This window comes from Hakea prostrata, chromosome 8 (genome assembly GCF_041222555.1).
Source record: "Hakea prostrata isolate BN-2017 chromosome 8, UWA_Hpros_2, whole genome shotgun sequence".
In the NCBI taxonomy this organism is placed as follows: Eukaryota; Viridiplantae; Streptophyta; class Magnoliopsida; order Proteales; family Proteaceae; genus Hakea; species Hakea prostrata.
The window spans coordinates 44,163,732-44,190,589 of record NC_142607.1 but is presented as its reverse complement, the minus strand read 5'-3'; the positions used below and the strand labels follow the sequence as shown (position 1 = coordinate 44,190,589).

Genomic DNA, 26,858 nt, shown 5'->3' with positions numbered 1-26,858 from the left:
TTTAAATTATTTTCAATAACATCTCTCTTACAAGACATGAAACTAAACAAATTCCATATGCTAGAATCTCCTTTATATGGTACAACAACATTTCGTAGCGAATAAATTGAGTTTTCAATGGTTGTGTACTCAAATTTACCTAGCAAACAACATTTAATCACGATTTAAAACATAACTGGAATTGCAATTCATCACAAATAAACATGTGAGGCCACGGACGATGGTCTCCTCGTGGTTGGCATAAACATATTATTAAAGACAAATTTGTTACTCACATACCCTACTACACATGCAGTCAGATTTAAAAAGAAAAGCCACCTTGTTTGACCTTTAAAAAGAATAATAAATAAAATTAAAATTTGATGCATTTTAAATGTTTTGGGGGATGAGTTGCTACACATTTTTAGAATAAACTAGTGCTGCCACAACTGATCAAGCTCTTTTGGTGCAAGTAATCTTTAAGTCTTCATGCATATGAATCATCTCTCTAGATTCCACTAGAAATAAGAGAGAACAAAATTTGGATTTATTGCTAAACTAGATTGTATTAATAGCCTCTATGTCTCTCTTCTTCACATGAAATAACTTCTCAGCTTTGCTGGTCATCTTTCTTCTATGTTTTCTGCGTCTATGAAATCAAAATGGTACACCCTCAGGAACAGCATTACATAAGAATATCATATCACTTAATAAGCTTCACATCCAACACAACACAACAGCTAAAAATCCAAACATGAAGACTGGAGTCCAACATCACACAGGTAGGCAACAATTTGCTGCTAATCTTTAACCACCACCAAAGTGGAGATGCTAGACTCAAATCTTCTGGATCCAAAAAGTAGTAGTTATCTTCGGGCATGTACAATTTGTTCCCACTTTTACACCTCCAAGCTTCCGGAAAATACTCCGTCGTCCACAGGTGTTCCTAGTAGCACCGGCACATGAACTGACTTACACGGCATACGCTTGCCACAGTTTGACATACATGGAGGTGACGAAGACCCAACTCCTCTCAGGTATCTCCTCATCAAACCCATCAATGGCAGCTCCCATTTGCTTTCTCCATCTTTCATAGCCATTCTATCATCAAACTCCTGTTATTGAATTAAAAATTAATATTCTCTCAGGTGGGATCCATCCCTGCTGACATAAGGCTGGAGGGAATCAAAACAGAATAGAAAGTTGGGGGAAGAGGATTTCCCGAGCAGGCTTGATATGTTCATCAGTCTCAACATGTTAAGAATCCGCTATTTATAAAGAGAAGCAATCAAAGTAAATAAATGATCAAGGAAGACATATTTAAGTTGTATAAACCACTGTACAAAAGTTAAAAAGTATATTACAAACCTAATAGACCATGAGATTTAAAAGGCTACTCAAGAAGTTACGATATGGGAGTGTCTATGTGATGAGTTTTAGCGTTCCTGTGAGCTTGTCTCCTTTAGTTGGTTTCCTTGTTACTCTGAAGTTAGTCTTCAGCAGTCTTAAACTCTTTAATCTTGTAGTCTGTATGCTAGGAGTCTATTCGGTTTACAAAAATAATAAAGGTGAATACCATGACAAATTTCACCCAAAAGAATACCATGATAGATCTTAAGTCTTGAGTCTATTTGGTCTGCGAAAAAAAATAAAGGGGAACACCATGATCCCAAGAAATAATACCAAGATAGACCATAATTCCATGCTAAGTTTACTGTGTAGAAGAAACTTTAAAGTCTCAAGGAAACGCAGGGTCATTTTTTCCTGTCTGTGCAGTAGTTAAACATATAAAACTCGCTAATAAGAAACCCAAAGCTTAAGCATGAAAAAGCTATCCACATCCTACTGTCAGTATTATCCGAAGTACAGTGAATTGCTTGTACAAACAGAAATTTCCATGTTAGCTCCTTGGAAGTACCAAGTTCTACAATCTAGCAGCCCATCTAAAGACTAATCCTGTTTACGTCTGTTCATCAATACTCATGTTATCATCATAATTATTTCAAAGGCTCTACGTTGAGATGTTTATCAATAATAAAGGACAAACCCGGTGCCAAAGGCTCCCGCACAAGCAGTGTCCCAGGGGCAATTTTCCTATGCAGCAATACCCCAGCTATTTTTGCTCAGAGGCTGTTACGATGCCTTAACCTCAGGGATACAACTGTGGTCCACCGATCATTATGCCAAAGCCCACCCCTAGATATTTATCAACAATAAGTAGGTGAATCACATTCCAGATAGTTGAATCTATAGACAGCCTCAAACCACAATATGTTGAGTAGAATAAGCAAAAATGATATAATGCCCAAAATGGACCAGCCTATGGTGGTGACCTTATAACATAGAAACACATTGGAGGTGTCACTATCCAAGAACCCCAACTGACCTCAGGAAAGAGAATTGTTTAGTGTCATGTGGTATGCTCTGACAAATACCTTTTGATGACTGTGTAGCAAGTCCATCAAGAAAGCAGCAAAAAGCAGCAAAACTGAAAGGAGCCACCTAACTAAAATTACTTGTTGCAATAAGGTGAAGTACAAACAGCAAGAACAAGTTATCACAAACCACAACATCTTAGAAGATAGCATATACACACAGGGTCCCATCCAAGTCATGGCAGCAGCAAGCAACAAACCAAAAAGTTGGCCAAGCGTAACACCAGCTCCAATGAACCCAAACAATCTTGAACCTCACTGAATGCACAATGATGTTAGTCTGGGATCAGTACAAGATTTACAATCATCATATGAAACAAAATGGCCGCATATACACCTCACTGTCCAGAACATCAATTGCTCTAGCACAAGTCGAAGTAATAGTGACAAGATTAAGTAAGGCCACCTTCAGAAAACAAAGAGAGAAGAAAATCAAAGAAACAAAGAGATTTATGCAATAACATCTCATAGGCAGATACATCTAGCTAATAAACCATGGCCGGTTTTACATTTCAGTCAGAAATGTAAAACCAGCCATGGTTACCCCAACCATTAGAAATTCCAGGACTTTCATGGTTTTCAACAAACTTGTGATTGTCATTAAAATTGGAGTGAGGGGCTGAAACCTGGACACGGCACACCAATTAACTAAATAATAGGTAAACAAAATTCAGGTACGTCTTAATAAGAATAGGGCAGGTGGTACAATGGTAGAACAATGGGCAGTATTGTGCCAAGCTTAGCGCATCCTGTTAGGACTGCCACCAGCGGTCTTCCTGGCTCTCACGGTAGGCCCACAGGTAGGGATCATCCTCCTATACTACCAACCAAATTTTGAAGAAAAATGATGTTGCCAATTGGCAAAATAAAGGTCATGAAATGTTTGAGAACTCAAAAGCAAGGCAAGATACTCTCCGCAGCTAAAAAAGAAAGAGTCCTAAACAGTTGAGTTGGGCCATCAAATTTAACATGAGATCAGTTGACAGACTAGAGAGCAAACAGCAGCTTGGGTTTGTTACCCCTCTACATGGCCTAAAGCCAGGCTGCCACTGTGCTAATGCTGGAATAACACAAACCACTTCTATACTTTGGCCAGGATATTATTAACTCCATACCCATTCATACATCCTACATCTCTTACCTAGGGATCAGAAGGGAATGATTTAGCTGAGGAAGAAGAACGAAGAATACAACAAGGGAAATGCTAAAAACCTGTGTATCAAAAACAAAGCCTGAAATCAAGAGACACCGATCACATGTTTATATTCAACAAAGAACCCCATCTACAGCACTGATCTTCAAGAAATAACTGTTACATAGGATCATAGATAACACAGACGAACAAGATCGTAAGTGATCAAAACCATAGATCAATGACGACACTCATGAGTTCAAATTTAATATCAGTATCCTGCAATATCAATCACAGCAACAATACTTGGTGCCAACAGAGAAGCATGTTCTCCTAGTTATCTCTCGAGTATGGGGTATGTTTGAGTGGAGGGGCTGTCAAAGATACAAAACCAGCTAGAGTAAAATGTCTTTCTGATCACTTCACCAACAATAGAGATTCTCTTACCAGGTATAATACCCAGAACTATCCTAATATTCTCCATACAAAAGCACAAGGATCCTGCTCCACAGAAACTTGTTTTGGACAAGAAAATATGGACAAAAGGGGGGATGAAAAGTTGAGTAAAGCAGAAAATTTCAGAAAGCCAGATCCTACAAAATAACATTGATAAGGGCAACTTCATATCAAGGAAATATGCCCAACAAAGTTTTACAAGTATATATTCTGTCCAGTAGACAAAATTACCACAACTTTTAACAAACAAGGTACATTAAAACTGAGACCCACCCTCACAATGATTTCAAGGTTAAAATACCAACATAATATCCAACCCAATCGTAACAAAATTTCAAAATCAGATCACATATTAACAAATTCATAAAATACCTGAGAAGTAAATTACTCAGAAGAACTCAACTAAATCAACCAACCAGAGCATTTAGAGGTCAACCAAGATATGTTAACTTGATAACTGAATAAAAATCTCCCAATAATTCTTAAAAAATTATAATTTGGTAGATCTGACGTATCAACAATCAACAAAAAATAAATTTCTTGATATTTGGATAATCAACCACATTACTGATCATATAGTTTAGGTTTTCTATACTTTGTAGCATTTTGTGTTCTAAACCCTTTCTTACTTGAAGCAATTCAAGGTAATGATCTTCTATTTATATCTGTTACTGCCTCCACCATAAGAGGCGGCTGGCTGGAGAATCATCTTTACACTCGAAACATAACAATACTCAACTTGGCCTGCCTCCTGAATCTCATTTGGAAGATTGCCTACAAGCATGACTCTATTTGGGTTTTGTGGGCCTATTCTTACATTCTCAAACAGGATTCAATCTGGACTACTTCTTGCCCCTCAAATCCTTCTTGGATCTGGAGGAAGATCTTGCTCCTTCGTCCCCGTGCTCTCTCCGCCATCTCTGTCCAAACCTCGCTTGGATCCTCCACCCTTTTCTGGTTAAACCCCTGGCATCCGTTGGGCATTCTCTACACCCTTCTTGGCCCCCGCACAATCTATGAGACTCGCATCCCCCAGACTACCACCCTTGACATCTTCATCTCCAATGGGGCTTGGTCCCCTCTCCCCCACCCCAGTCTCACACTTGTTTGGAATGCTCTCCCCCCATCCTTAACTAGTATACCACCATTAGGACCCATCGCCCTCCAAATCCTTTACCACTTCCTCTACTTCAAACCTTCTCCGCTCAGGACCTTCTCCACTGCCCTCATTCCCCTGTCTCCCTGGTCCCATTTGGTCTGGTTCAAAGATCACATTCCCCATCATACCCTCACCCTTTGAAGAACTCTCAACAATGTCCTCCCTACCCAATCCTTCCTCATTAGCCGTCATATATCCGCCAACCCTAGCTGCACCCTTTGTTGGAGTGGTTCAGAGGACATTGACCATCTTTTCTTCACCTGCCCATTTTCCCATCCCCTTTGGGATAGAGCCCTCTCATCCATTTGATGGACTTCCAAATCTCGATCCTTAGACCTGATTTGGAAAGCCATCTACTTTGATGTATCTTATAGATTGCTTTCCCTTCCCCATCCCCCTGTTGTTGACAACCCCAGAAATAGGTTCATTGTTAGCTTATGGAGTCTCCGTTGCACTCTTATCTCCCCCTCTTGAGCATTGTGCTCCCTCCCCCCGGGCCGGGCATAGTGTTGCTTGTTGCTTTTAATATATTATTTATTAATCCAAAAAAAAAAAAATTTGAACCAACAAATCAAGAAGACACCCTAACCAAATACCACATGATTTAGAAAGCATGACTATGTGTTAAGTTTATGCTTATCATTATGCAACTACAGGAGGTGTTTTGGGTGTTTCATAATGGGGTGAAGCCACTTTATGTTCTAAGGCTTATGTCAAGGGCATCATTGTCCTTTTAATTATTTTTAGATATAAATATAATACAGAGCATATGGATGACGAATTTGACCCAACCATGAGTAGTATTCCTTCTCGCCACTTGCTTGTGGGCCTTTTTTCTCTTCTCTCCTTGTTCTCCCCTCCTTTGCTAACACTGATTTGATATTGTTCCATGGTATCAGAGCAGGTGCTATGATGCAGATCTGAAAGTATTCAAGGAAGAAGAAAACATCAGTTGGGAAGGTGAGGCAGCAGAATGTTGATTCCACGGGTTATTTCAAATCTTTTGTCATATTTGTTTCCTTAGTAGTTTAGGTGAGAATACTAGCTTTTTATTTTCAATGTAAGCAGTAGTACTGAGTTTCCTAAATTAGTAGGCAATGGACTTAGTAAGTCACAGCAGTTCAGATACTGAGTGTCCTGTAACTCAAGTAAGGGGCCAAGGTTGGACATTTCTATTATTGAAACCCTTTAATGGATTCCCTGCTATTGTCTTTTCATTGAATCTAAAAATACAACATAGAGGGGTCAGAACAGGCCACAATTTCTATAGTCACTATTGCTACCAAGCTGCTTCTTCAGCTGAAGAATTCCCTAGGTGTTTGATCCTTGGACAAGGAGCTGGGGTGGACCCTACTGACTCCTTGAGGCTTAAAGCCCAGGAGCTTCCTTTACTTTCTGTTAATCTTCTCTAGACTGTAAAGCCATTAGAAGTCTCAATCCTACAATTGAAGCAACCTACTGCTGGCTCCTATGTAAATCCTTGGGTTAATTTTTGTTAACAAACTAAGAACGAAAATGCAAAAATGGTGAAAATTACATGTGCACAAGACAGAATTTTAAGTGGCTCAGAGATTACAGCCCTAGTCCGTTATCTACCTCACTCTCAAACATATGATAAACTATTTATAAAGAAGAACAGGTGAAAATTTAACTTCAAGGGAGAGAGGGGAGGGGGGAAGAACCAAAATGCCCCTGCCCCAAAAAGAAAAGAACCACCTCCAAACAGTTTTGGGCCTACGACCAGTCACTTTAAAGAGCTTGAAATTCTGAAGACGACCTAATCTAACCTTATCCGCTTATCCTATAGCCTAACCCCTGGCCTAACCCCTTCACCTATCATGGAACCCTGCCTTAACCCATCAAGTAGAACCTTCTTGCTCTTTCTAAATCCTGGTTTCAGAACCGGTTGATCTTTAAATCCTGTTCTACATTATTTAATCAGTGTTTGTTATGCCCCCCCCCCCCCCGGCTTTTTTCCTCTCCTCTGTTTGCTATTGCTACCTCATTTTTCAACTTCAGGGTATTCTCCTGTGATTTCTACCAAGAAGACCTAAATTATATCACAGCCCTGCCTTAACCCATTGGGTGGAATCTTTTAACTGTTACCAAATCCTGGTACTGGGACTGGTTGATCTTTAAATCATGTTCTACATTATTTATTATGTTCGCAATGATTTGTCTTTTTCTCTTTTTCTATGTCTGCCACCTTTTTCAACTTCAGGGTATTCTCTTGTGATGTACCACCACATATTGCCGAAACTTTCTACCAAGAAGACCTGGTTTATATCAGTGAAAAACCAGGGTTTGGACTTTTGATACTTGTTTCTGATCACCCAAAAAACTGCAAACAAAGGTGACCGTAGTTGTCAAGGCGTCGCCTCGGCGTCCGGGTGCCTTCGAAGCGCCTCAAATCGGCATCGCCTTATTTTTAGGCAATAAGGCGACCGCCTTAGGGTATGAGGTGTCACCTCAGGCCCCTCGGACGCCTTATACCTTAAGGCATCCGCTTTTTTTCTTTTTTAAATCACATGAAAGATGCCAAATTGAAGGCATATATTGAATTACTTATTAGATTCCGATTGTAAATTATTTATTGTTTGAACCTATATGCATATTTATAATGACGCTACATGTGATCAAAATAAAAACAAACAAAATCGAAAGAGAATAAGTTCTTGACTCGAATCTCACACTCTCACTCTCACTCTAATCCTAATCTCTTTCTCTTTTCCTCTCTTCTTCTCTTCGATTCCCGCGACAACACTCCGGCAAACAGTGGCCAGCGACAGGTGACTTCTTCTCTTGGTTTCTTCCTACGACTTTTTATTTAGGACCTACTATGTGTGGTTTGTAGTATGTTGGATGACTTGAGGTAGGCTAATATTAGTTTTTTTATTATATAAGATATAATAAATTATAATGGATTAGAGTGAATGAGATGTACACTAAAAATTTCACTTAAAACGCCTCAACCGCCTTAAAAGCGCCTCGGAGGGCGCCTCATCGACTCATCGCCTCAACTAGCCTAAACCGCCTTGTATCGCCTCGTCGCCATGACAACTATGAAGGTGACACAGATTTAATGGGGTTCACACACCAATACGAAGTGCTACATTCACAGATGAAGCTTAAGATGATTCATATGTAATAGAAAAGAAAACAACGGACATCTCTCAAGAACAACTGGATACTAGTCTTTCCCAAATTCCTCAACTCTTGCTGCTCATCTTCTCCAGCTTTTCTGATTTCTTACTGAGAGTTTAAGTTGTCCCTTCCCATGCAGAGTATCCATAACACATTGTTGCCATATAGTGAGGTCATTATAATCATTGAAGCATTCTTTGGAGAACCATCTACCACCATCCACTTAATGTGTGCCCTTCTTGCACATAATCAACCTCAACAAATACGATCTAAAGCAAAGGAGCAGGATCTGCCCAATCCATCCCTTCCACTGAATTCTACTGAATCCAGACTGCCATAAAAATGTTAGGAACACCTAACCTCAATACAACACCTACATGAATTTTGTGTTTCTATTCATCTCCCAAACCTATACACAAGCTCGAGAAAAAGATTCCAAAATCCTTATACAAAGTCCTCTTACTTTCTCTTTGTTTAAATGGTGGATTTCGTACTTACTATTTCTCCTTTTTTCCAAATGTTTTATTCATTGTAAGGATCATGTTTCTTCCTCTTCTTCCCTATTATTTTTCTGAACGAATCATACAATGCTTTTCATGAGCAGCTCTTTTCTTTCCTTTTTATCTCTTTTTTTCCCTCTAGCAACTCCATAGTAATAGAGAAACAAAAAATAGGTTTCCGCTGCATGCTTCTTCTTTTTTGGTGAGTTGGTGCTAGAATTAATGTGCCAGCCATGAAAACTTAATTTGAAGGATACCAAAACCAAATGTCAACAAGCATTGAAGCCTATTTTTGGTAATTAATCATGAGAGTTTGTACAGATAGCCCACTATTAATGCGTTAACTAAGATAACTAAATTGAATTTAAACAGAGACCACCAATATCATAATAGACTTCTTCCTGGCTAAATCCACAATCCACACCATGGAATCCCTCTTTTGCGCCTTCCTATGGAAAGGCCGAGAGTCCTCCCGATTCCTCCACCCTATCAGCTGGTCCGATACCTGCCGCCCTACCTCTGAAGGAGGCCTAGGCATCCGTCGCATCATGGATGTCAACATTGCCCACCTTATGAAACTTATTTGGAAAATTGCCTCTAAGCAAGACTCCATCTAGGTTTCTTGGGTCTACTCCTACCTCCTAAAATCAGACTCCATCTGGACCTCCCCTATCCCCTCTAACCCTTCTTGAGTCTGGAGAAAACTCCTTCTCCTCCGTCCTAGGGCCTTGCCAGCTATTTCTATCCTAGTAGCTTTTGGATCCTCCACCTCTTTTTGGCTTGATCCATGGCATCCGATGGGCATTTTGAACCCTCTTCTCGGTCCCCGCTTGGTCTATGATACCCGCATCCCTAAAGACACCATCCTAGCCTCATTCATCTATGATGGGTCTTGGTGCCCCTCCCCCCCCCCCCCCCCCCCCCCCCCCCCCACCCCAAACTCCAACCTCATGTTAGATCAATAGACATCAATAGACAGAACAACCGAAGGAAAAACATCAATAGACAGAACAACAGAAGGAAAAACTGATAACATGTTAGATCCAGAACATCTCTGTTAACAAGAGAGAAACAAAAGAAAACGTTATAAAACAAATTCCATTTTGTAATATCTACTGAAATTCTAGTCTAGTCACTGGGGACAACACAAGTTTGAAGCAGAACCTTAATCACACTAATAGATGTCATAAGGTCTCAAATTGAACTACGTGAAGAAGTAAGTGGTACCTCCATGACGCAGAAACACAAACTCAAGTCGTGCAAACAGAGACTAGGCTTAGAGCGAGAAGCTGTTCAGAGCAAACAACACAATTTTGCGAAGTCCTACCATTCAATGAATAACACACAATAATGTTAGTCCTAACATATCTCCATGAATTAATGCACAATAAGGCAATTTTAAAAGTAGACAACTCATCAAGTTACTGAAATATGAAAACAGTAGAAAACACATTGGATGCAGAAAAGTATGCTAAACAAAAAACGAACGTCAGGACAATGTTGCTTTTCCTAGTGAATAGGCTTAAAAATAAATAAGTAAATATATCCAAAAAAAGGGTAATGAAATAAGATTCTCAAATTTGATGTTCTTTAAATAAGCTACTGAGGACATTGTTGCATTTCTGGATGAAGAGGCAAATGACTATCAGCAGTATCCACAATTCAACATCATAGATGCCTAACTTATCATCAATAAAGTTAAAATTAAAATGGTTCTGCTGACTAACAAAAACAAGAACTTCAATTAAACTACAGAAACAAACAGCTTGATATGGTAGATGTAAGGAATCAGAAATATCTTCCGGCAAACAAATTTCTCAGTGAGCAAAAACAGTGTCATTGCGCCTAGGAGGTCGGTCAGGAATTGATCCTGGCTTGAATTTTGATGCCTCATGTCTTGCAAGCTCAGGAGGCACAGGACTGTTACTCTGAATAAGCATCTGCTTGAGATCATAAAATACGTCAGTATCATGGAGTGTCAAAAATGTTGTTGCCACACCAGTCTTCCCAGCACGTCCTGTTCGTCCAATTCGATGAGTGTACATTTCAATATTCCCGGGCATATCATAGTTTATGACATGAGCTACATCAGGTATATCAATCCCACGCCCTGCTACATCCGTTGCAACTAGAACATTAAAACGTTTGGTCCTAAAACCTTCAAGGCTAATCTCTCGTTGCTCCTGTGATTTCCCTCCGTGCAGCGTTGTCACCCTATACCCATCCCTATCCAAATTCTTTGCAAGATTATCAGCAGCCTTCTTTGTATTGATAAACACCATTGCAGTCTTATCCCCCAGCTCATCCAGCAGCTTCCGCAACCTCGGCATTTTCTCTGATTCCTTAAGCATGATTACACACTGGGTTATGAGATCAGTTGCCTTTCCAGCAGTTCCAATGTTGACCACAACAGGGTTCCTGAGGTACTTCCTGGCAAGACGCTCCACAGCTGGGGGCATGGTAGCACTGAACATATAGGTCGTCCGATATATCTTTTTCTCGTCAAGCTCTTCATCTTCATTCTCTGGCTTTAAATTGCTTGAAGGCATTGCATCCAATACACCAACAACCTGGGGCTCGAAACCCATATCAATCATCCTATCAGCTTCATCAAGGACAACATAATTACATTGGTTAAGAACAGCATATCGCCTCTCCAAGCAATCGATAAGTCGTCCAGGCGTTGCTATCACAACCTCGCAACCCTGTCTGATCCTAAAACCCTGCTCTTCAATGGACTGCCCACCAACGATTGAGACCACTTTGATACCCAAGTAGTGTGCAAACTTGACAGTTTCATCCTCAATCTGCTGGGCAAGCTCCCTAGTAGGGGCCATGACAACAGCATATGGCCCTTCCGCCTCATTCTCCTCACTCATAGGAGGTAATCTAGAGATGTAAGTCAACATCGGGAGAACAAAGGCAGCAGTCTTTCCAGAACCTGTTTCTGCAATCCCAATCACATCCCTTTGTTGTAGACCAAGTGGAATTGCAGCCATCTGAATCGGAGAAGGCGTCTTGTACCCTGCCCTCTCTACCGCCTTCAAGAGTTCCGTACTCAACCTGCTCTCAGCCCAATTCCTCATAGGCCTGGGAATCCTGGAACCCTTATAGGAAATATTGAAATCCTCCCTGAAAATTCTCCAATCCCTCTCCGTCATTTCTTCAAGCTTCTTCTCCGACCAGTGCCGATCGACCCTCATATCGAAAGTATCATACAAATCCGCCGCCTTTTCTTTCTGCAGCTGTGCAGCAGCTTCCTCCGGTTTCTCTGCAACCCCAGCTTTCTTTCTAATATCCTCTCGCATATCCTTCTCGTTCTTGGCAGCAAGCTTTTTCTGCTCTCGCCGATCCATTCCAGCACGAAACCCTCTACCGAACAACAGCTGAGCTTCATGAGGGTTCTGGTACAAAATGTTCATGTCGCGAGAGGTGTCCTCGGTGTTCTCCCAATCGAACGAGAACCTGAACTTCTCGCTAGGTTTAATAACTCGTTTTTTAGGTTTTTTAGTTCCGAGGTACTGGTCTTTAATTGCTTCAAGCTCCTTATCACGTTCTCGGCTGGCTTGCTTCTCCGAGCGAGCTCTCTCTCGCGCCTTGAGATCTTCATCTCGTTCTCTGTCACGGTTGCGCCGCTCTGATTCTCGTTCTCGTTCACGTTCACGCTCTCGCTCCCGGTCGCGGTCGCGTTCTCTGTCACGGTCGCGGTCGCGTTCTCGAGAGCGATGGTGACGATTGTCAGGAGATGATTCAGAGGGTTTAGAGGAGCGATTCTGATCCGTCGTTTGGTGCTGTTGGGGACGAAGCTGTTCGGCTTTGCGTTTCTGCTCTGCAACTTCTTCCTCACGGCGTTGAAGAGCTAATTGTTCGCGTTCGGCTTTGGTGAGGAACACGGGCTTCTTGATGTTGGTGGAGAGCGTAGCGCTAGCATCTTCGATCGAACGTTTCATGTCGCTTGATTACTTCGCAGGAGGGGAAGCAGAAGCGAGCAAGAGGTACCAAAATGGTTGATTGATCGAAACTTTATTTCTTCGATATCACAGCCGAGTTTGTAAAATCGAGTGTTAAAAGTAAAACCACCAAACCACTGACGAATAGACGAATTGTTACTCTAAATATTTTCAAGACTTCGATAACTTATTTATACCTATAACTTAGATAAGTCCTATACTAACTAGGAAAAACAAATAAAAATAAAACTTTAGAATTATTAAGAAACATAATCTTATTCTAACTAAAAATCCTCAGTCCATGTTTTCAAGCGATTCTAATTAGATTATTCTCTCATTTTTGTTTTTCTTTTCTTTCGTTCTGTTTCAATCTAAGCTTTTTTTTATATATTTTCTTATCTTCTTAATTGGTGTTAGGGTAAAAAACCTACGCCCCAAGCAATGTTTTGAGGCACTCTCCGCTCTTTTTCTTCTTCCTCCTCTATCCGCTTTTTCTTTTTCTTTTCCATCTTCCTCCTTCCTCCTTCCTCCTTCCTCCTATCCCCTCTTCACTTCTCATAAATCTTTCTCCTTTATCTTTCCTCCTCTTACTCCTTTCTTCATTGTTTTCTTTTCTTTTCCTCTATTTCTTGTAGATGTCAAATTTCGAAGCAACTCCTCAGGCCTGGAAGTTTTGATGTTGCGTGCCCATGTTGTATCCATTGTACTGCTGTTTGTTGCTACCATCGCAGCTCCTACAACTTCCTTAGCCAAAGCCTCTTTAGCAACATTATCCAGTTACGTATCTAGCAAAAGAAAAGTCACCGCTGCCGAAGCACGAAGTGAAGTTGAGAAATATCCCTGCTCGTCTGACTTCCCACTCGATCCAATAGTTGTTCAAGCTATAGCTACTCCTTACTTGTGGTGTGTTATCTTTCTGCCCATGTGGCACGTTTTCTGTCCACCCATGTGATGTGTTAATCTCCACCTTTGTGGCGTGTTTTCGCCTATTTGGGCATTTGTGAATAGAATATCCATATTTCGCATCTTTTGAACTTATTGGTTGTTATTGTCTTTATAGCTTTATTTCTAAGGTTTCCCTATTGGGTCAACCCACCCCAAACACCACAAAAAAAAAAAAAAAAAAAAATTATGCACTTTAGTTTCGAATGATTATGTTCTTAACCTTGTGTTTTCATGCATCTAAATTTCTATATTTCTTTTTTTTTATGTATTTGTGTATTTCTTTCAAATTTAATGAATAAAGTTTTTCTTCTTACCAAAAAAAAAAGTCAAAAAGATTCAAGGCAAAAGCATCTCATTGATTTTATTCTTTTACAATCATTTTAATCTTCTATTTATATATTTTTTATTTTTGTATAATTTTAATCTTCTATATTGTAATATAACACAATGGAATTCAAACACTATTTATTTTCCCTCCTTCAAATGTCACTTACAAATTACAATTGCCAGTGTTTTCCTGGAGTAGGTAAAATTGTGCTCTATGATTCTTCTTTGCCAAGTTTTAACATTTTCAACACTTGGAAGAGTTGTACATGTGGATATTAAATTGCCACATGTAGTGGTCAAAACTTTTCACGATATTTTATTTTTTCAATTCTCTTTTTTTTGGGTAACCAAGTCTTTTTTATTAAGTCGGACAAGCCAAGGGAGCAAAAGTGCATAACACTTGCAACCAATGAGATGAAATAAGCCATATAGTCAAGTCTGAAATAGACTGGGCTTCCAAGCTAGAAGGTTTGCTATAGTATTAGACATTTTCCCAAGTCTTTGCATTTATCAAATGCTTCTTATCTATTGTAAGTAGTATACATGCAAAGTCCCTTTTATCTGTTTAAATTACATGATAACTTTATTTAAGTTTTTTTTTAACATCAAAACTACAGATAATAACTCAATATTTAATATGTTTTGTCTGGCTATTTATTTATTACTATTTCAATAGTAATTCTCATGTAAGGGGAAACTAAATATTTTATACACCATGGAAGCTCCCATAGAATATAACAAACAACTTATATGGTGGAAGGATGTATTTATCATTTTGAAAATTTTCTTAGATGGTATGGTATCACAACATTTGCTAGGAATGAATTGAGTTTTCAGTGGCTGTCAAAACTCAAATTTATATCAAACAACGTTTAATCGCGGATTGGACCACAATTGAAGTTGCAATCTGTCTTTTTATTGATTTCACATGACAAAGAAACATGTGAGACCATGGTTGAAGGAGAAAATTCATGTACATGATAGTAATGGTCTCCTTATGGGTGGTAGAAAAATATTATTAAAGACAAATTTGTTACACACATACCCTACTACACATGCATTCAGACTTAAAGAGGAAAGCCACCATGTTTGACCCCCCCCCCAAAAAAAAAAATTAAATAAAATAAAAGAAAGACATTTGATGCGTTTTACATGTTTTGGGGGAGGAGTTGAAGACATTTGATGCATTTATATGTTTTGGGGGAGGAGTTGCTAGCACTTTTCTAGATTAAATTATTGCTGCTACAATTGACGAAGCTCTATTGGTGTAAATAATCTTCGAGTCTTCATGCATATGAATCGTCTCTCTAGGTTCCACTAGAAATAAGAGAGAAGAGTTTTTGAATTTATTGTGAAGCTAGGTTGTGTTAATAGTCTTTCTGTCTCTCTCTTCTTTGCATGAAATAATTTCTCGACGTTGTTGGTCAGCTTTCATCTATGTTTTCTGAGGTATATGAAATCAAAATAGTACACTTTTTTTTTTTTTTTGGTGAAAGTACACCTCAACAACGGCATTACATAAGAATATCATATATATCTCTTAATTAGCTTGCACATCATCCATTACAACTCCTACAAATCCAAACTTGAAGAGTGTAGTCCAACATCACATAGATAGGCAACAATTTGCTGGTAATCTTTACACAACAACCACCAAAGTGGAGATGCTAGACTCAAACTTTCTGATTCAAGAAAGTTGTAGTTCTCTTAGGGCATGTACAATTTGTTCCCACATTTGCACCTCCAAGCTTCTGGATAATACTCCGCCGTCACAGGTGTTCCCGGTGGCACCGGCACGTGAACCGGCTTACACGGCGTACACTTGCCACATTTTGACGTACATCGAGGTGGCGAAGACCCAACTCCTCTCAGCAGGCATCTCCTCTTTAAACCCATCAATGGAAGCCCCCATTTGCTGCTTTCTCCATCTTCCATAGTCACTCTACTGTCAAACTCCTGTTTTGCATCAAATAGGCTAGTTATTGAATCAAAAAGTAATATTCTCTAATAAGGCTGGAGAGAATCAAAACAGAGCAGAAAGTTGGAGGTAGATGATCTAAATCTGAGCTTCTGTAAACCTTGTCAAACCAATCATAAAAGCAGACAAGGCATGCAGAAATCTTTTGCTCGTGTACGTACCAAAACAACATCACGAGAAGGCAACCCTAGGGCTGCTAGCTGTAGAGAATATTTCATGTTTGGTTTGTATTCAGATTCCAGAAATTTTCTTTTATATTTTTGTGGGTTGAGGTCAGATTCCAGAGTTCACGGGGTGGCACCGTGGCAGCCTAACTCCTTACCAGTAACATAAACTGGGTTCCGGTTAAGGCGCTGAACCCAATCAGCGCATGTTACCGATGCCCCAAATTTTGAAAGATCTACCAAAAAAAACAAAGCTATCTTGATTTCGTCTAATGCGTTGTAATGCACTGACGTGATCTGAGCCATTAGATATGACGTGGACAAGCTGTTTCCTTAAATCCAACGGCTTCAGGATCGAATACAAAGTTTCAGGCTAAGAGATAGGCCAATGTAGAGCCAGGAAAAGGCATCTCCGGAATTAGAAGTAAAAACCTGCTTTTCTGTGTGTTTCATGGCAGAAATCTTGGCTCTGCTATCAGAAAGCCTGGGTTGAGTTGTGGAAAGGTGATGAGATTAGAGAATGAAGTTCGAAGGAGCTCTTAGTAGACGTACCTGAGAATTATGTTTCGCTGTGGCTTTACCCAATTGAGTTCCAATGGTGTCTGCAAATACAGTAATAAGAATGATAAGCAGAGATTTGGAAGGAAAAGCTGCTAAATTTGGCAGCAATGAGTGGTGTGGATGTTAGAACTTGCTAAATTTGGTGGAAACATGAGATGGGTATTAATCACTCACCTGAACAGAGAGGCTTGCGGGCGTTGGTGCTGAGCAGAGCACAAACGGAGAAGAAACAGAGGGAAGCCAAGTAAAAAAGAAGCTTTCTGGACATGAACTTCTGCATACTTCTCTTTAAATCCATGATGAGATACCTGTAGCTCAAGCAAGCCCACTTATTGATCCCTCTCTTTCGCTGTTTTCCCTGCCTAAATGTCTCCCTACTCTCTCTCTCTCTCTCTCTCTCCTGGATGTGTTAGTGACCTTCTCGAGATCTACAGTTTGCGCCCTACAGGAAAATCATGGCCCCTTCTTTTGATGTTTGTCAGTATAAACCATTCCCTTACACCTCAATACTACCCTGAAACTTCACCCTTTATCTCCCCTTTTTCCCTCTCTCACCCTCTGTGGGACAAACACCCACAAAACATGAGCTTTCGTTGGTGAATTCGCCTAATAAACTATGCAGATCAAACTGCTGGACCTCTCTGAGAAAATCTCAGATCCTAGTGATTACATTAAGCAGACAACACACAATTTAATATTTCTTTCTCTGTATATATTGACACATATCGACCATAATAATACTACTCAGTGTGCCTCTCTGTCTCTCTCTCTCATGCACACTTACTCAGAGCCAATCTTTCCAAGCAAGAAAACTATAGAGTTGGAACTTGGAATAGTAGTATTAGTAGAGAGAGAGAGAGAGAGAAAAGCATACCCTCCATTCAAACTTGGAACCACACCACAAAAACACATATTACTCTGTTCTCCAAAGAAAGCAAACAAAAGTATATCTGTCGTTCTTTAACTCTTTCTAGACATTTATCACCAGCTTCGTAAAAGGACAGTTCTGCCCTTCCTCAGTATCCCAAAACAGTGCATTTGCAAATTATAGGAAGTTAGTAACCAGATTCACGAAATTACCTTTACCTACTTGTAGGCTTGTAGCCATTGTTTGTTTACATCAAAATGGTATGTTATCGTGCTCTGCCCACCAAGTCAGGTGGCCTCTGGGTTACAGAATATGGTAACCAAAACAACAGTCTTGTTCAGTTGGTCAAGAGTGATGAATAGGTGAAAACCACTGCTAAGGAGTTCAGTTCTGGGAAATAGAGAAATTAGAAAATTTTCACTCTCCTTTTGTCCTTTTCCTAGATTAAAAGAAACCAAGAAAGGATTGTTGGGCAAGTAGGGCCTTTGGCTATGGAAGATAGCAAGTGGCAACTTCCCATTGCTCTTGTAAAATCCTACCACTTATTTGGTTCCCATTTATTTGTAAATTTATATATATGAGTACATTAAAGAGTAAACATAGGAGCAAGTTTTTGGTATCTCTCCAGTAATAAACTTATACTCTTATAGTCCCTAGCAGGGGCAGAACTACCCAAAGTTCAGGGACCCAATTTTTTTAAAATTTCCCTTTTCTTTGAAATTTCTTCGAAATTTTCCCTTAATTTTCCAAATATTCCTTTATTTCTTTTCCAAATTTTTTTGAAATCTCTCTTCTAGCCCTCTTTCCATATATGATAGATCAATATTTGACAATACTTTCCCAAGACTAGTGTATTTGATCCAAGAGTAAGAAAAAAGACTGGATCGTGGACATGGAAAAGTATTTGCGGTATCCTACCACAATTAGAACAAATGGTTTTGAGAAAGGTGGGAAATGGTAATGAAAAACTTTTCTGGTTTGACCCATGGAGGCTCGAGGCTTGCAGCATATCCTCAACACACCATAAAGAAAACATTTGGTTCCATGATCTCACTGTGGCCGAAATGGTCAGAAATGTTCAGATGAACAGGGAGTATCTCTCACATCTAACAAACTCTGAAAACATTTCCTCTGAGATATCTGAATTATCTCTTTCCTGTGTTCCTGACAGATGGGTATCATTACTTGGATTCAATGGCGAGTTCTCTGCCAAGCTGGCGGGGCAAGCATTGTTGAAACAAAAATACCCAACTGGTCAAAATGAGTTTACCTCGTGGTGGAAATTTTTCTGGAAACTTCCTTTACACCCTAAATTTAAAAGCTTTTTTTGACGTCTTGTGAATGCAGGGCTACCAGTTAAGAGTGTTTTATCCAAATGGTCAGACACGATTCCTCTCTGTGAATTTTGCGGCAACAAGGCAGAGACAAATTGGCATGTTTTCCTCTCATGTGAATGGTCCAAAAGGGTTTGGGCTGCAGGAGAGATTGGATTAAGAACTGAACATTTGACCCAATGTTCAATTCTACATCTATGCAGGAGTATGCTGGCTAACACAGAGCTAGACAAAAGAATGAAACAGTGGTTCTTTCTGAATTTTATAATACAATGTTATTTTATTTGGAAAGAGAGAAATAGGGTTTTTTTCAAAAAACAAAAACCTAACCCATACAACATCTTAACCAGTGTTAATAGATGGGTAAATGAATATAAGCTGTGGAACTCTAATCTCTCTGATGTAGGACAGGATATGGAGCTTGAGAATTTGTTTATGTCATGCCCATTGATGGAATATGATTTTCAGTCTTATATCAAAACTATCCACTTACCCACTTTGTTATGTGCAGGGGTATCTAACAAACTTCTGAACGGATCAGGATGGTGTTTGGGGATTGTAGATAGAGGAAATCTTTATCATCTGACAACAAGGAGATTCGAAGGCAATGACAGCATGAAGGCATTGTTAGGGGCAATTCAAGAAGGCTTATCTATAACATCAGCTATGGCTATAAGACCACACGAAATCTGGTGCAACTTGGAAATGGTGTTTGAATTGCTGCCTAAACCGTGCCAACAAGCCTGGCCAATGCACTTGACATCAAACTTGATTAGTATTTTGACTAACTATCATGGAGCAACTTTTTGTAGTTTTAAATCCTTATCACTTCTATCAAACTGGACTCAGTTAGCATTATGGGCTGCATATAGTCATAGCAGCACTAATGAATTTAGTAGTGAGCAGACCTGTAACTCATATATCTATTTTAAGTAATATATTTTCATTTTCTGTGATAAAAAAAATATATTAATAATCCTGTCTCCCTGCCTAGGAAAGCAACTGCTGGGAAAGGGTAGGGAAGACACTGAGAGGGTAAGGATGTAAAAGTGTAAAACTGATGTTGGGTTTCCCACTTTCCCGACAACAGCATGGGGATACCCCAGGTGTGCCGCAGAGCCCAGCAGCCAATGTGTCTTTCTCTACCTCCCTGCCCCCAATTATTTGTTTTCCTGACTTGACAGGTTTACCCTTCCATCCATTTTCTTGGAACTAATTGATCCATCTTTTACTCCTCACACACTTATTCCTGGGTCAGGAGAGTCAAGACTGGAGAATCTCCAGCACCAATCTTGCTTTCTCAGTTCTAGTATCTAATATAGCTTGAAACCAAAAACATGGAAAAGCATATATGCCCACCATCTTTAATTAGCCTGTACTCTTTCAATGGAGATCACTCTCACAATTAGTAGATTTCTTAAAACAAACAAACAAAGTATATTTTCATGTGCACATCAAAAAATTTAATAATGACTATCCTGTTGGGTTTAGGTGGAGAAAATATCATGGTGTCCCTTTCTCATTGATAATTTTCTAAGATACTATGGGATCCTTGTCTATCAATTTTCCTTTTCTGTTGCAACATCCAAGTAGATATCTCTATCCTTGCTGTGGATGAACTATATTTTTATGAACTTAAGTTCTTATCCTTATCAGTGATCAAAGGTGATGCATGTAACCTCCTTACATTGGTAACACTACAAAAAAAATTGCCTTTAGTGGCGGTTTTTTCCGCCACTAGAAGTGCCAAAAACCGCCACCAATTAAATGATGGCGGTTTTTTAAACCGCCACAAATCCGCCACGGAATGTGCCGCAGCCATTTAATAGTGGCGGTTTTCGGTACCGCGCGTGTAACGTGCAAATAGTGGCGGTTTTATTAAACCGCCACTAATCATATATACCCCGACGGATATTACCGCCGCTAATTATGTTTTGCGGATAGAAAATAAGGCCATTTAGTGGCGGTAAATAGAAAACCGCCACCAATTGTGTCAAATTTAGTGTCGTTTAAAATAGAACCGCCACGAGTGATGGGCTATTTAGTGGCGGTTTAATATAAACCGCCACAAAATGTGTTCGAATTTGTATTGTGTTTACTCTTTATTTCCCTCTAATTAGTGGCGGTTTTATTTTACCGCCACCAATTAGATTAATTTTTTAAAAAAAAAGTTCCCCTGTATTTGCTATTATTACATTTATTCCTAAAAGATAATACAAATACATGAATACAAAGAAAATTCAAAAAAGCTAAAAGTATTCAAAGAACACAATTTAAGAAAAATAATACAATACTTATTAATCAAGTCAACTTGTATACAAATATACAAAAACTACATGTAGTACTCTACTTGAAGAAAAAAACGACACGAATTTGGCACTTGGGTGATCTAAACGTCGCACTCCTTTCTTCCTAACCTGCAATAAGAACACACGCTATATATATGTAGAGATGATTTATGAAAATAGAAATGCTTTAGCATAGAAACAATGTATAGCTATTACCATGTGCGTGGAAGAACAAGAACCATATAGCAAAAGTACAAACCCAGAGGCTGAAAAACAATCAAAGGGTTTAAAGCCTAGTAAGATAAACACATGGATCCTATGTATATATCACCAGAGAGTGGATCTAGAAACTCAGGCCTAAAATGCCTTCTCACCTGGAAAACTTTAAGGAAGAAGGAGAAAACCTATCTCAGTCGCAAGGGTCTCTTGCACATTCCTCAAGCCAATTAAGGCAACTCAAGACATTATTAATCAAAGTTGTAATACTGCTGAGCATCCCTACACGGTATATAAAGAGATCAAAATAAAGTCCTACGAAAACTAAACTGAAAATTAGATTGCAATCAAGACTGGGAGTACTTGCACCTTCAGTGAATTTAAAAACCTCACAAAGCAACATTTCTACTTGAACTAGGAGTAGAAAACAAAGCGACTAATTGTGCTATACTGTCCCAGGATTTGGAGAACTCAACCAAAGTAGTCTGGTTTGATACACTCATGAACCTGAACAATATAGGAATAGTAGTGGTTGAACAATCTTCACCATTTTTAAAGGGATTAATGGGTTTGCTTATTTGACTTACAAATCTTTGCTCCTTCATGTCTAATAGCTACATTTGAGAAAACCTTGGTCTAGTTTGGCCTAGCAAAGTGTGTAGTACCTGTGAACATTAACATCATAAACAAGAAAAACATAAGAGAGAAACTTAAATAGACTAGAATATCTATCTCTGTAGACTATGAAATAACTAAACTAAAATTTAAAGGTATAATATGAACTTCTCAAGATCCTATATGAACTCACAAGTGAAAAAGAGTTGTTAGATTGGAAAGTTTAGGTAGAATTCTCCCAAAACTGAATTGTTGTTTAGGTGGCTGCAAAAAGATTACAAATATTACAAATATTACAAATGACCAGATTAACCACATTGAAAGTACTTAGAAGTCCTTTCAAACAAGAGATGACCATTGGTTCTAAAAGGCACTCAAAGATGCCTAATTTCTTTTAACTTGAGAATGATTAGGTATTGGTCGAAAGATCATCTACTGAGCTATAAGAGAAAGAAAAATAGGAAGGCACCAGAAAGAGGGGGAACCAAGGAAAAAAAGAGAGAAAAAACCCAAGGAACAGACCGAGCTCTCCCCACAAGGACCAGACCAGCACAAGCCAAACCGCCCTCCAGAGGCAAGCCAAGAATAGAAACCCCAAGAAGCCCCAAGAAATAAAGGGACAAATTAATAAAGATCTCAAGAAGAAGCCATGTGGATGATAACGGATCAAAATTTTGGAAACTGAAAATAGTGCAACAACAGAACTCTTCCTCCTCTCTCAGATTGAGTTCTATGGCAAACCAAAAGAAAGTAGTACTAGTCCAATGAACAACAAAAGCCAAGTAGAATCAACAATAGTTCAGTATAGGGAGTAGTCACAAAAGAAACAAGAACAACCACGAGAGATAAGAGAAAAAAAAAACAAACAGCAGAATGGGGAGGAAGGCAAGGCCAGGGTTGTTCCCAAAGTGAGTGAATTCAGATGAAGTCGAAAAAAGAATAGCGGAGTCAGGAAAGAAAAGACAAAGAAGAAATAAAAGAAACAAACAACGAAACCGTGTAAACTAATCTTTTCCAAAAATCTCTCTTTGTTCAATAATTTATATATAAAAAGAAAATACAACAAGTGATGTCATTATTTCCAGAACAAATAATGGTTCTAACATATAAGAGAATGATGAAACTGCAAATTTTGAGATGTCTATCGCATATAGGTGAAAAATGAAAAAAAAATCAAGAGCACTCATCAAGATTAACAATGAGCTGATTGATTAAATGAAGAAATATCTGGGTATGATTCAAACTACGAATGGAACAAAGCAGAGCTAGGTAAGAAACGTAAAAGGCTTAATGTAAGTTGTACCCACCTCTTTTTTTAGGTAAAGCACATCACCAAAAACAAACAAAGCACAAAAATTGTGGAGAAGGAAGAGAAACCATAAAACTAAAACAAACTCTAACTGATCCAACCTGGAAATGGAAGAAAACTGGTTACAAAGTGGATGTAGATGGCAGAAAACAGAGGAAGAAGAAGTAGAAAACCTATCCAGTGAAGGGCTCGCACATTCCCAAGCAAAAGGCAACCAAGACATATAACAAAGGAACAAGGAAATCACTGAACTAGGAGTAGAAAACAAAGGACAATGGCAACTGCCAGGAATTGGAGAACAACCAAAGTAGTCTGGTTGAACACAGAACCGAACAATTAGGCAAGTGCTCAGTCAGGTGGTTCATATACAAGGTGTGAAAGAAAGTCGCATAGGTTTGCGAATCTCCTAATCATCCACGAGCAAGAATCAGAAACCCAAGGAGGCAGTTGCATAACAAGAGACACCCACAAGGAATAGAAAAGAAGAATTTATCCTATAAGTCAGACAGAAGAAGAGAAACTGTGTTAACGTGATCAGGAACAAAGACCATATACAAGCAGCACAGAAGGAGGAAAGCCTGGGCTTCTGGTCTAACATAACACAGGGAAAAAAATCGGTTTCAGTGTCATGGGGATTCTCATCCAGAAAATGAAAGAAAAAATTAAGAAAACTCCAAAAGAGCAAGACAGGTGCACAGAATAAGCATGAAGGGCAGATGTAAACCCTGTATACAGGATGAGAGTAAGCATCCAACAAAGGCAAAGTAAAAGAAGGCAAGAGCAAAGAAAAGCAGTAACAAAAAGGAAAGCTACAATAACCTGAAACAAAGAACAGAAAAAAAGAGTGTAAGCAAAAATCAGATCACAGAAGTCATATAAGATAGCAGGGCATGGAGTCCTGGAGGAATGAATAATAAAGAAGATCAAAAAAAAAGTAAACAAAAAGCCCAAGAAAAGGATGAATAAGAGTATAATGATGAACGAAACAATGTGTCACAAGAATAAAAAGCTCCCCCGTTCCCCCACTAAGCTACCATCAATAAGAGGTATTCAAGTTACAGGATTTAATATAAGTAAATAAAAATCTAAAGTTATAAATAAAAGCAGTTCTATTGCAACTTATGAACTGAGTAGTCCTGTAAGGCTGTAAGTTGAAATTCAATGGCTAACATTCAAAAATATAAAAGAAGTACAGAGAAAGAGAATAAGAAGTATTCAACAACAAGAAAAAGTGAAAAACATGAAGTCAAAATGATTACTAGATCTTATTTACATGTAGCTCAATGACATAAGGGTACATACATAAACCTACCTATTGCACAAACCTCCACTTCTCAATGTCCAATGCATCCATACCAACATAAAAAAAGATAAATATCTCAGCAATAAATGACAATATTGCAAAAGCATGCCTGCAAAAATAGTAAAGACAGCCCATATGTAAGAATAACTAGTTTAAATCATCAGTAAGGCAAAACAAAATTACAGGTACATTCAACATACTTTGTGGTGACTCTTGAACTCTCTGTCACATTATGCCAGGTATAGTGGGACATGACAATCCACAGAAGAATACAGTAAGAATACAACTCAAGTAGAACAGCTGCAAAAAAATTTGCAATAGGGCGTGTAGGTACTGAATTTTGGAAAATAATCCAGAGCAGAAGCATTCAATAAGGCTCACACAACATAAGAGAGAATATTTTACCCAGCCAACATATAGGAAAGGTAGGCCAGAGTATCGAAGTGCAACTCACGATCAGTAGAGTGCCTAGAAGTCACAAGAACAAAAGCTATTAGAGTATTGATAGAAAATAAATTGCAAATGACTTGCATGGCATACCATTATAATTTTTATTCATGCTAGACAATAAAGACATGACCCTGATGAGCTGCAAGAAACTAGTTGTCATTGAGAAAAGTATGAGTAAGCTGTAGAAAGCAGTGGCTGGGAACCAATAGGTTGATAAGAAGCTACAGTTAGGATCGAAGAAACCCCCTCCCTACACCCCTCTCCCCAACAACAACCACCACACAAAAAAAAAAAAAACTGTGAAACAGTACCCAGCACTGATATGAAAGTACACTCTTGTATGTGCATCATTACAAGGTTGACAGACATTCCACCTTAAATCTTTTTCTAAAACTTATTCCCCCACTCCCATTTAAAAGGTAAAGCTAAATACAGATAGACCATAAGTATTGCAGATGAAAGCTGACAGTAAACACGAAATAGAATGTTCAACCAAAGATAGAAGAATGACAAGAAATATTAAAGAAAAAAAATTAAACAAATTGCATACCTTCCATATTACAACTTCTTAATAATGAATGCACTTAGCAATCCAGCCTACAAGGCAATAATAATGTAAATGGAGGTTCTAACAGGATGGTCCAACAAATTCAGGGGGCTAATAGAGAGAAAGAGACAGACAGAGAGAGAGACTCACAATCACTCCCAGCAAGGTGCTTGATATAAATAAATAAAGGAAATTGCCAACAAACTTTAAAGCGATGCTGGTGTCAATGTGCGAGAGATCAAAGCTCCGGATTGCATTAAAGAGCACCACTGAGGTGGCATCATTAACAACACCTTCCCCAAATACTAGACTATAGAGTAAAGGTGTCTCATCCTGATTGAGAACCTGCACCATCAGATGGAATTAATATAACAATGAGCTGTTGTAACAAAACAGCGACGACTGATTCTTAAAACTTCACATACCTGCAGGGTGCAAACATAATCGGCTGCAGAAAATATTGCTCCAATTGCTAGAGACAATGAAAAGAATTAGAGGTGATATACCAAGCAGGTTTACAGCATTCATCAAACAAAACCAAAAACAAAAAAACAGCTAAGAGAGTTCATTGCAGAAGAAAACAGGAAAAAGTATGTCAAGACTGAACAATCGTTCCTAAGAACAGTTGCATGACTGGTGACCAGGCTATTTACCTGTAGATTAAAGCTCTGCACATAACCCAGTTTCACGTAAAAGATGAACAGATTTGATGAAATAAAGAAATGATCTTGAATTTGTTGTCAAATTTAATACCCTTGATGTCATCTACATCGACAAATGAAGGATGGCACAACACTCCAGCTTGGATTTAATTTTCGTTTGCTAGTTCCACAACCACCTTGGCTGACAAGGAATTTAAGTTTCTTAGATAGCTCTGCCAGTGGATAAACAAGAAAGTAGTAAGTATTTAATCCCAGAGAAAGATTAACATGACAAAACGAAAAGACAGGAAGATGGAAATAGAAGTTGTTACTACCTCTTACCAAGGTAAACTGCTCCAATGTAGAAGCAATGAATTGAACAATCAGTGAAAGACCAACAGATAAGAAGAAGAAATAGAGCTATTAGTATATTCTTTCACAAAAGCATTTATATGCTTCAGCTAAGACATTAAAAACAACAGAAAGGGAAAGAAACGGAGATTCAAAGTTAGATTATTTATTCTACTCACCTTGTTTCCTTTCTTGTTTGTCCTTCC

At 38.8% G+C, this 26,858-nt stretch overlaps 2 protein-coding genes and 1 long non-coding RNA gene across 7 annotated transcripts; all 3 read right to left on the bottom strand.

The window, feature by feature from the left end:
• Window positions 1-182: 182 nt before the first annotated feature.
• LOC149008074 (DEAD-box ATP-dependent RNA helicase 21-like) lies at window positions 183-12,937 on the bottom strand. Of its 2 annotated transcripts, XM_089164922.1 has the most exons (3): window positions 10,033-12,937; window positions 5,954-6,081; window positions 183-1,094 (listed from the first exon to the last, which is right to left on the bottom strand). In XM_089164922.1, the coding sequence occupies exon 1, from the start codon at window positions 12,753-12,755 to the stop codon at window positions 10,623-10,625; it is 2,133 nt and encodes a 710-aa protein (XP_089021048.1). In that variant the 5' UTR covers window positions 12,756-12,937; the 3' UTR covers window positions 183-1,094; window positions 5,954-6,081; window positions 10,033-10,622. The 2 variants fall into 2 exon arrangements, with proteins under 2 accessions (XP_089021048.1, XP_089021049.1); XM_089164923.1 differs by lacking the exon at window positions 5,954-6,081 and having other exon boundaries at window positions 186-1,094.
• A 2,462-nt stretch (window positions 12,938-15,399) lies between these two features.
• On the bottom strand, window positions 15,400-17,540 carry LOC149008073 (EPIDERMAL PATTERNING FACTOR-like protein 6). The gene is made up of 3 exons (XM_089166305.1): window positions 16,905-17,540; window positions 16,722-16,771; window positions 15,400-15,983 (listed from the first exon to the last, which is right to left on the bottom strand). Exons 1-3 carry the CDS (start codon window positions 17,026-17,028, stop codon window positions 15,735-15,737), a joined length of 423 nt encoding a protein of 140 aa, XP_089022431.1. The 5' UTR covers window positions 17,029-17,540; the 3' UTR covers window positions 15,400-15,734.
• Window positions 17,541-25,400: 7,860 nt separating this feature from the next.
• On the bottom strand, window positions 25,401-26,858 carry LOC149008072 (uncharacterized). Of its 4 annotated transcripts, XR_016175224.1 has the most exons (5): window positions 26,832-26,858; window positions 26,637-26,652; window positions 26,314-26,534; window positions 26,086-26,132; window positions 25,401-26,005 (listed from the first exon to the last, which is right to left on the bottom strand). It is a non-coding gene; the product is annotated as an uncharacterized LOC149008072 (long non-coding RNA). The 4 variants fall into 4 exon arrangements; XR_016175223.1 differs by lacking the exon at window positions 26,832-26,858 and having other exon boundaries at window positions 25,401-25,710; window positions 25,811-26,005; window positions 26,314-26,760; XR_016175225.1 differs by lacking the exon at window positions 26,832-26,858 and having other exon boundaries at window positions 26,644-26,760.

Coding starts and splice junctions, on each gene's coding strand:
- LOC149008074 (XM_089164922.1), bottom strand. CDS start 12,755: ATGAAACGTTCGATCGAAGATGCTAGCGCTACGCTCTCCACCAACATC.
- LOC149008073 (XM_089166305.1), bottom strand. CDS start 17,028: ATGGATTTAAAGAGAAGTATGCAGAAGTTCATGTCCAGAAAGCTTCTT. Junction 16,772..16,904: donor CCGCAAGCCTCTCTGTTCAG/GTGAGTGATTAA, acceptor CTGTATTTGCAG/ACACCATTGGAACTCAATTG. Junction 15,984..16,721: donor CAGCGAAACATAATTCTCAG/GTACGTCTACTA, acceptor GATGCAAAACAG/GAGTTTGACAGTAGAGTGAC.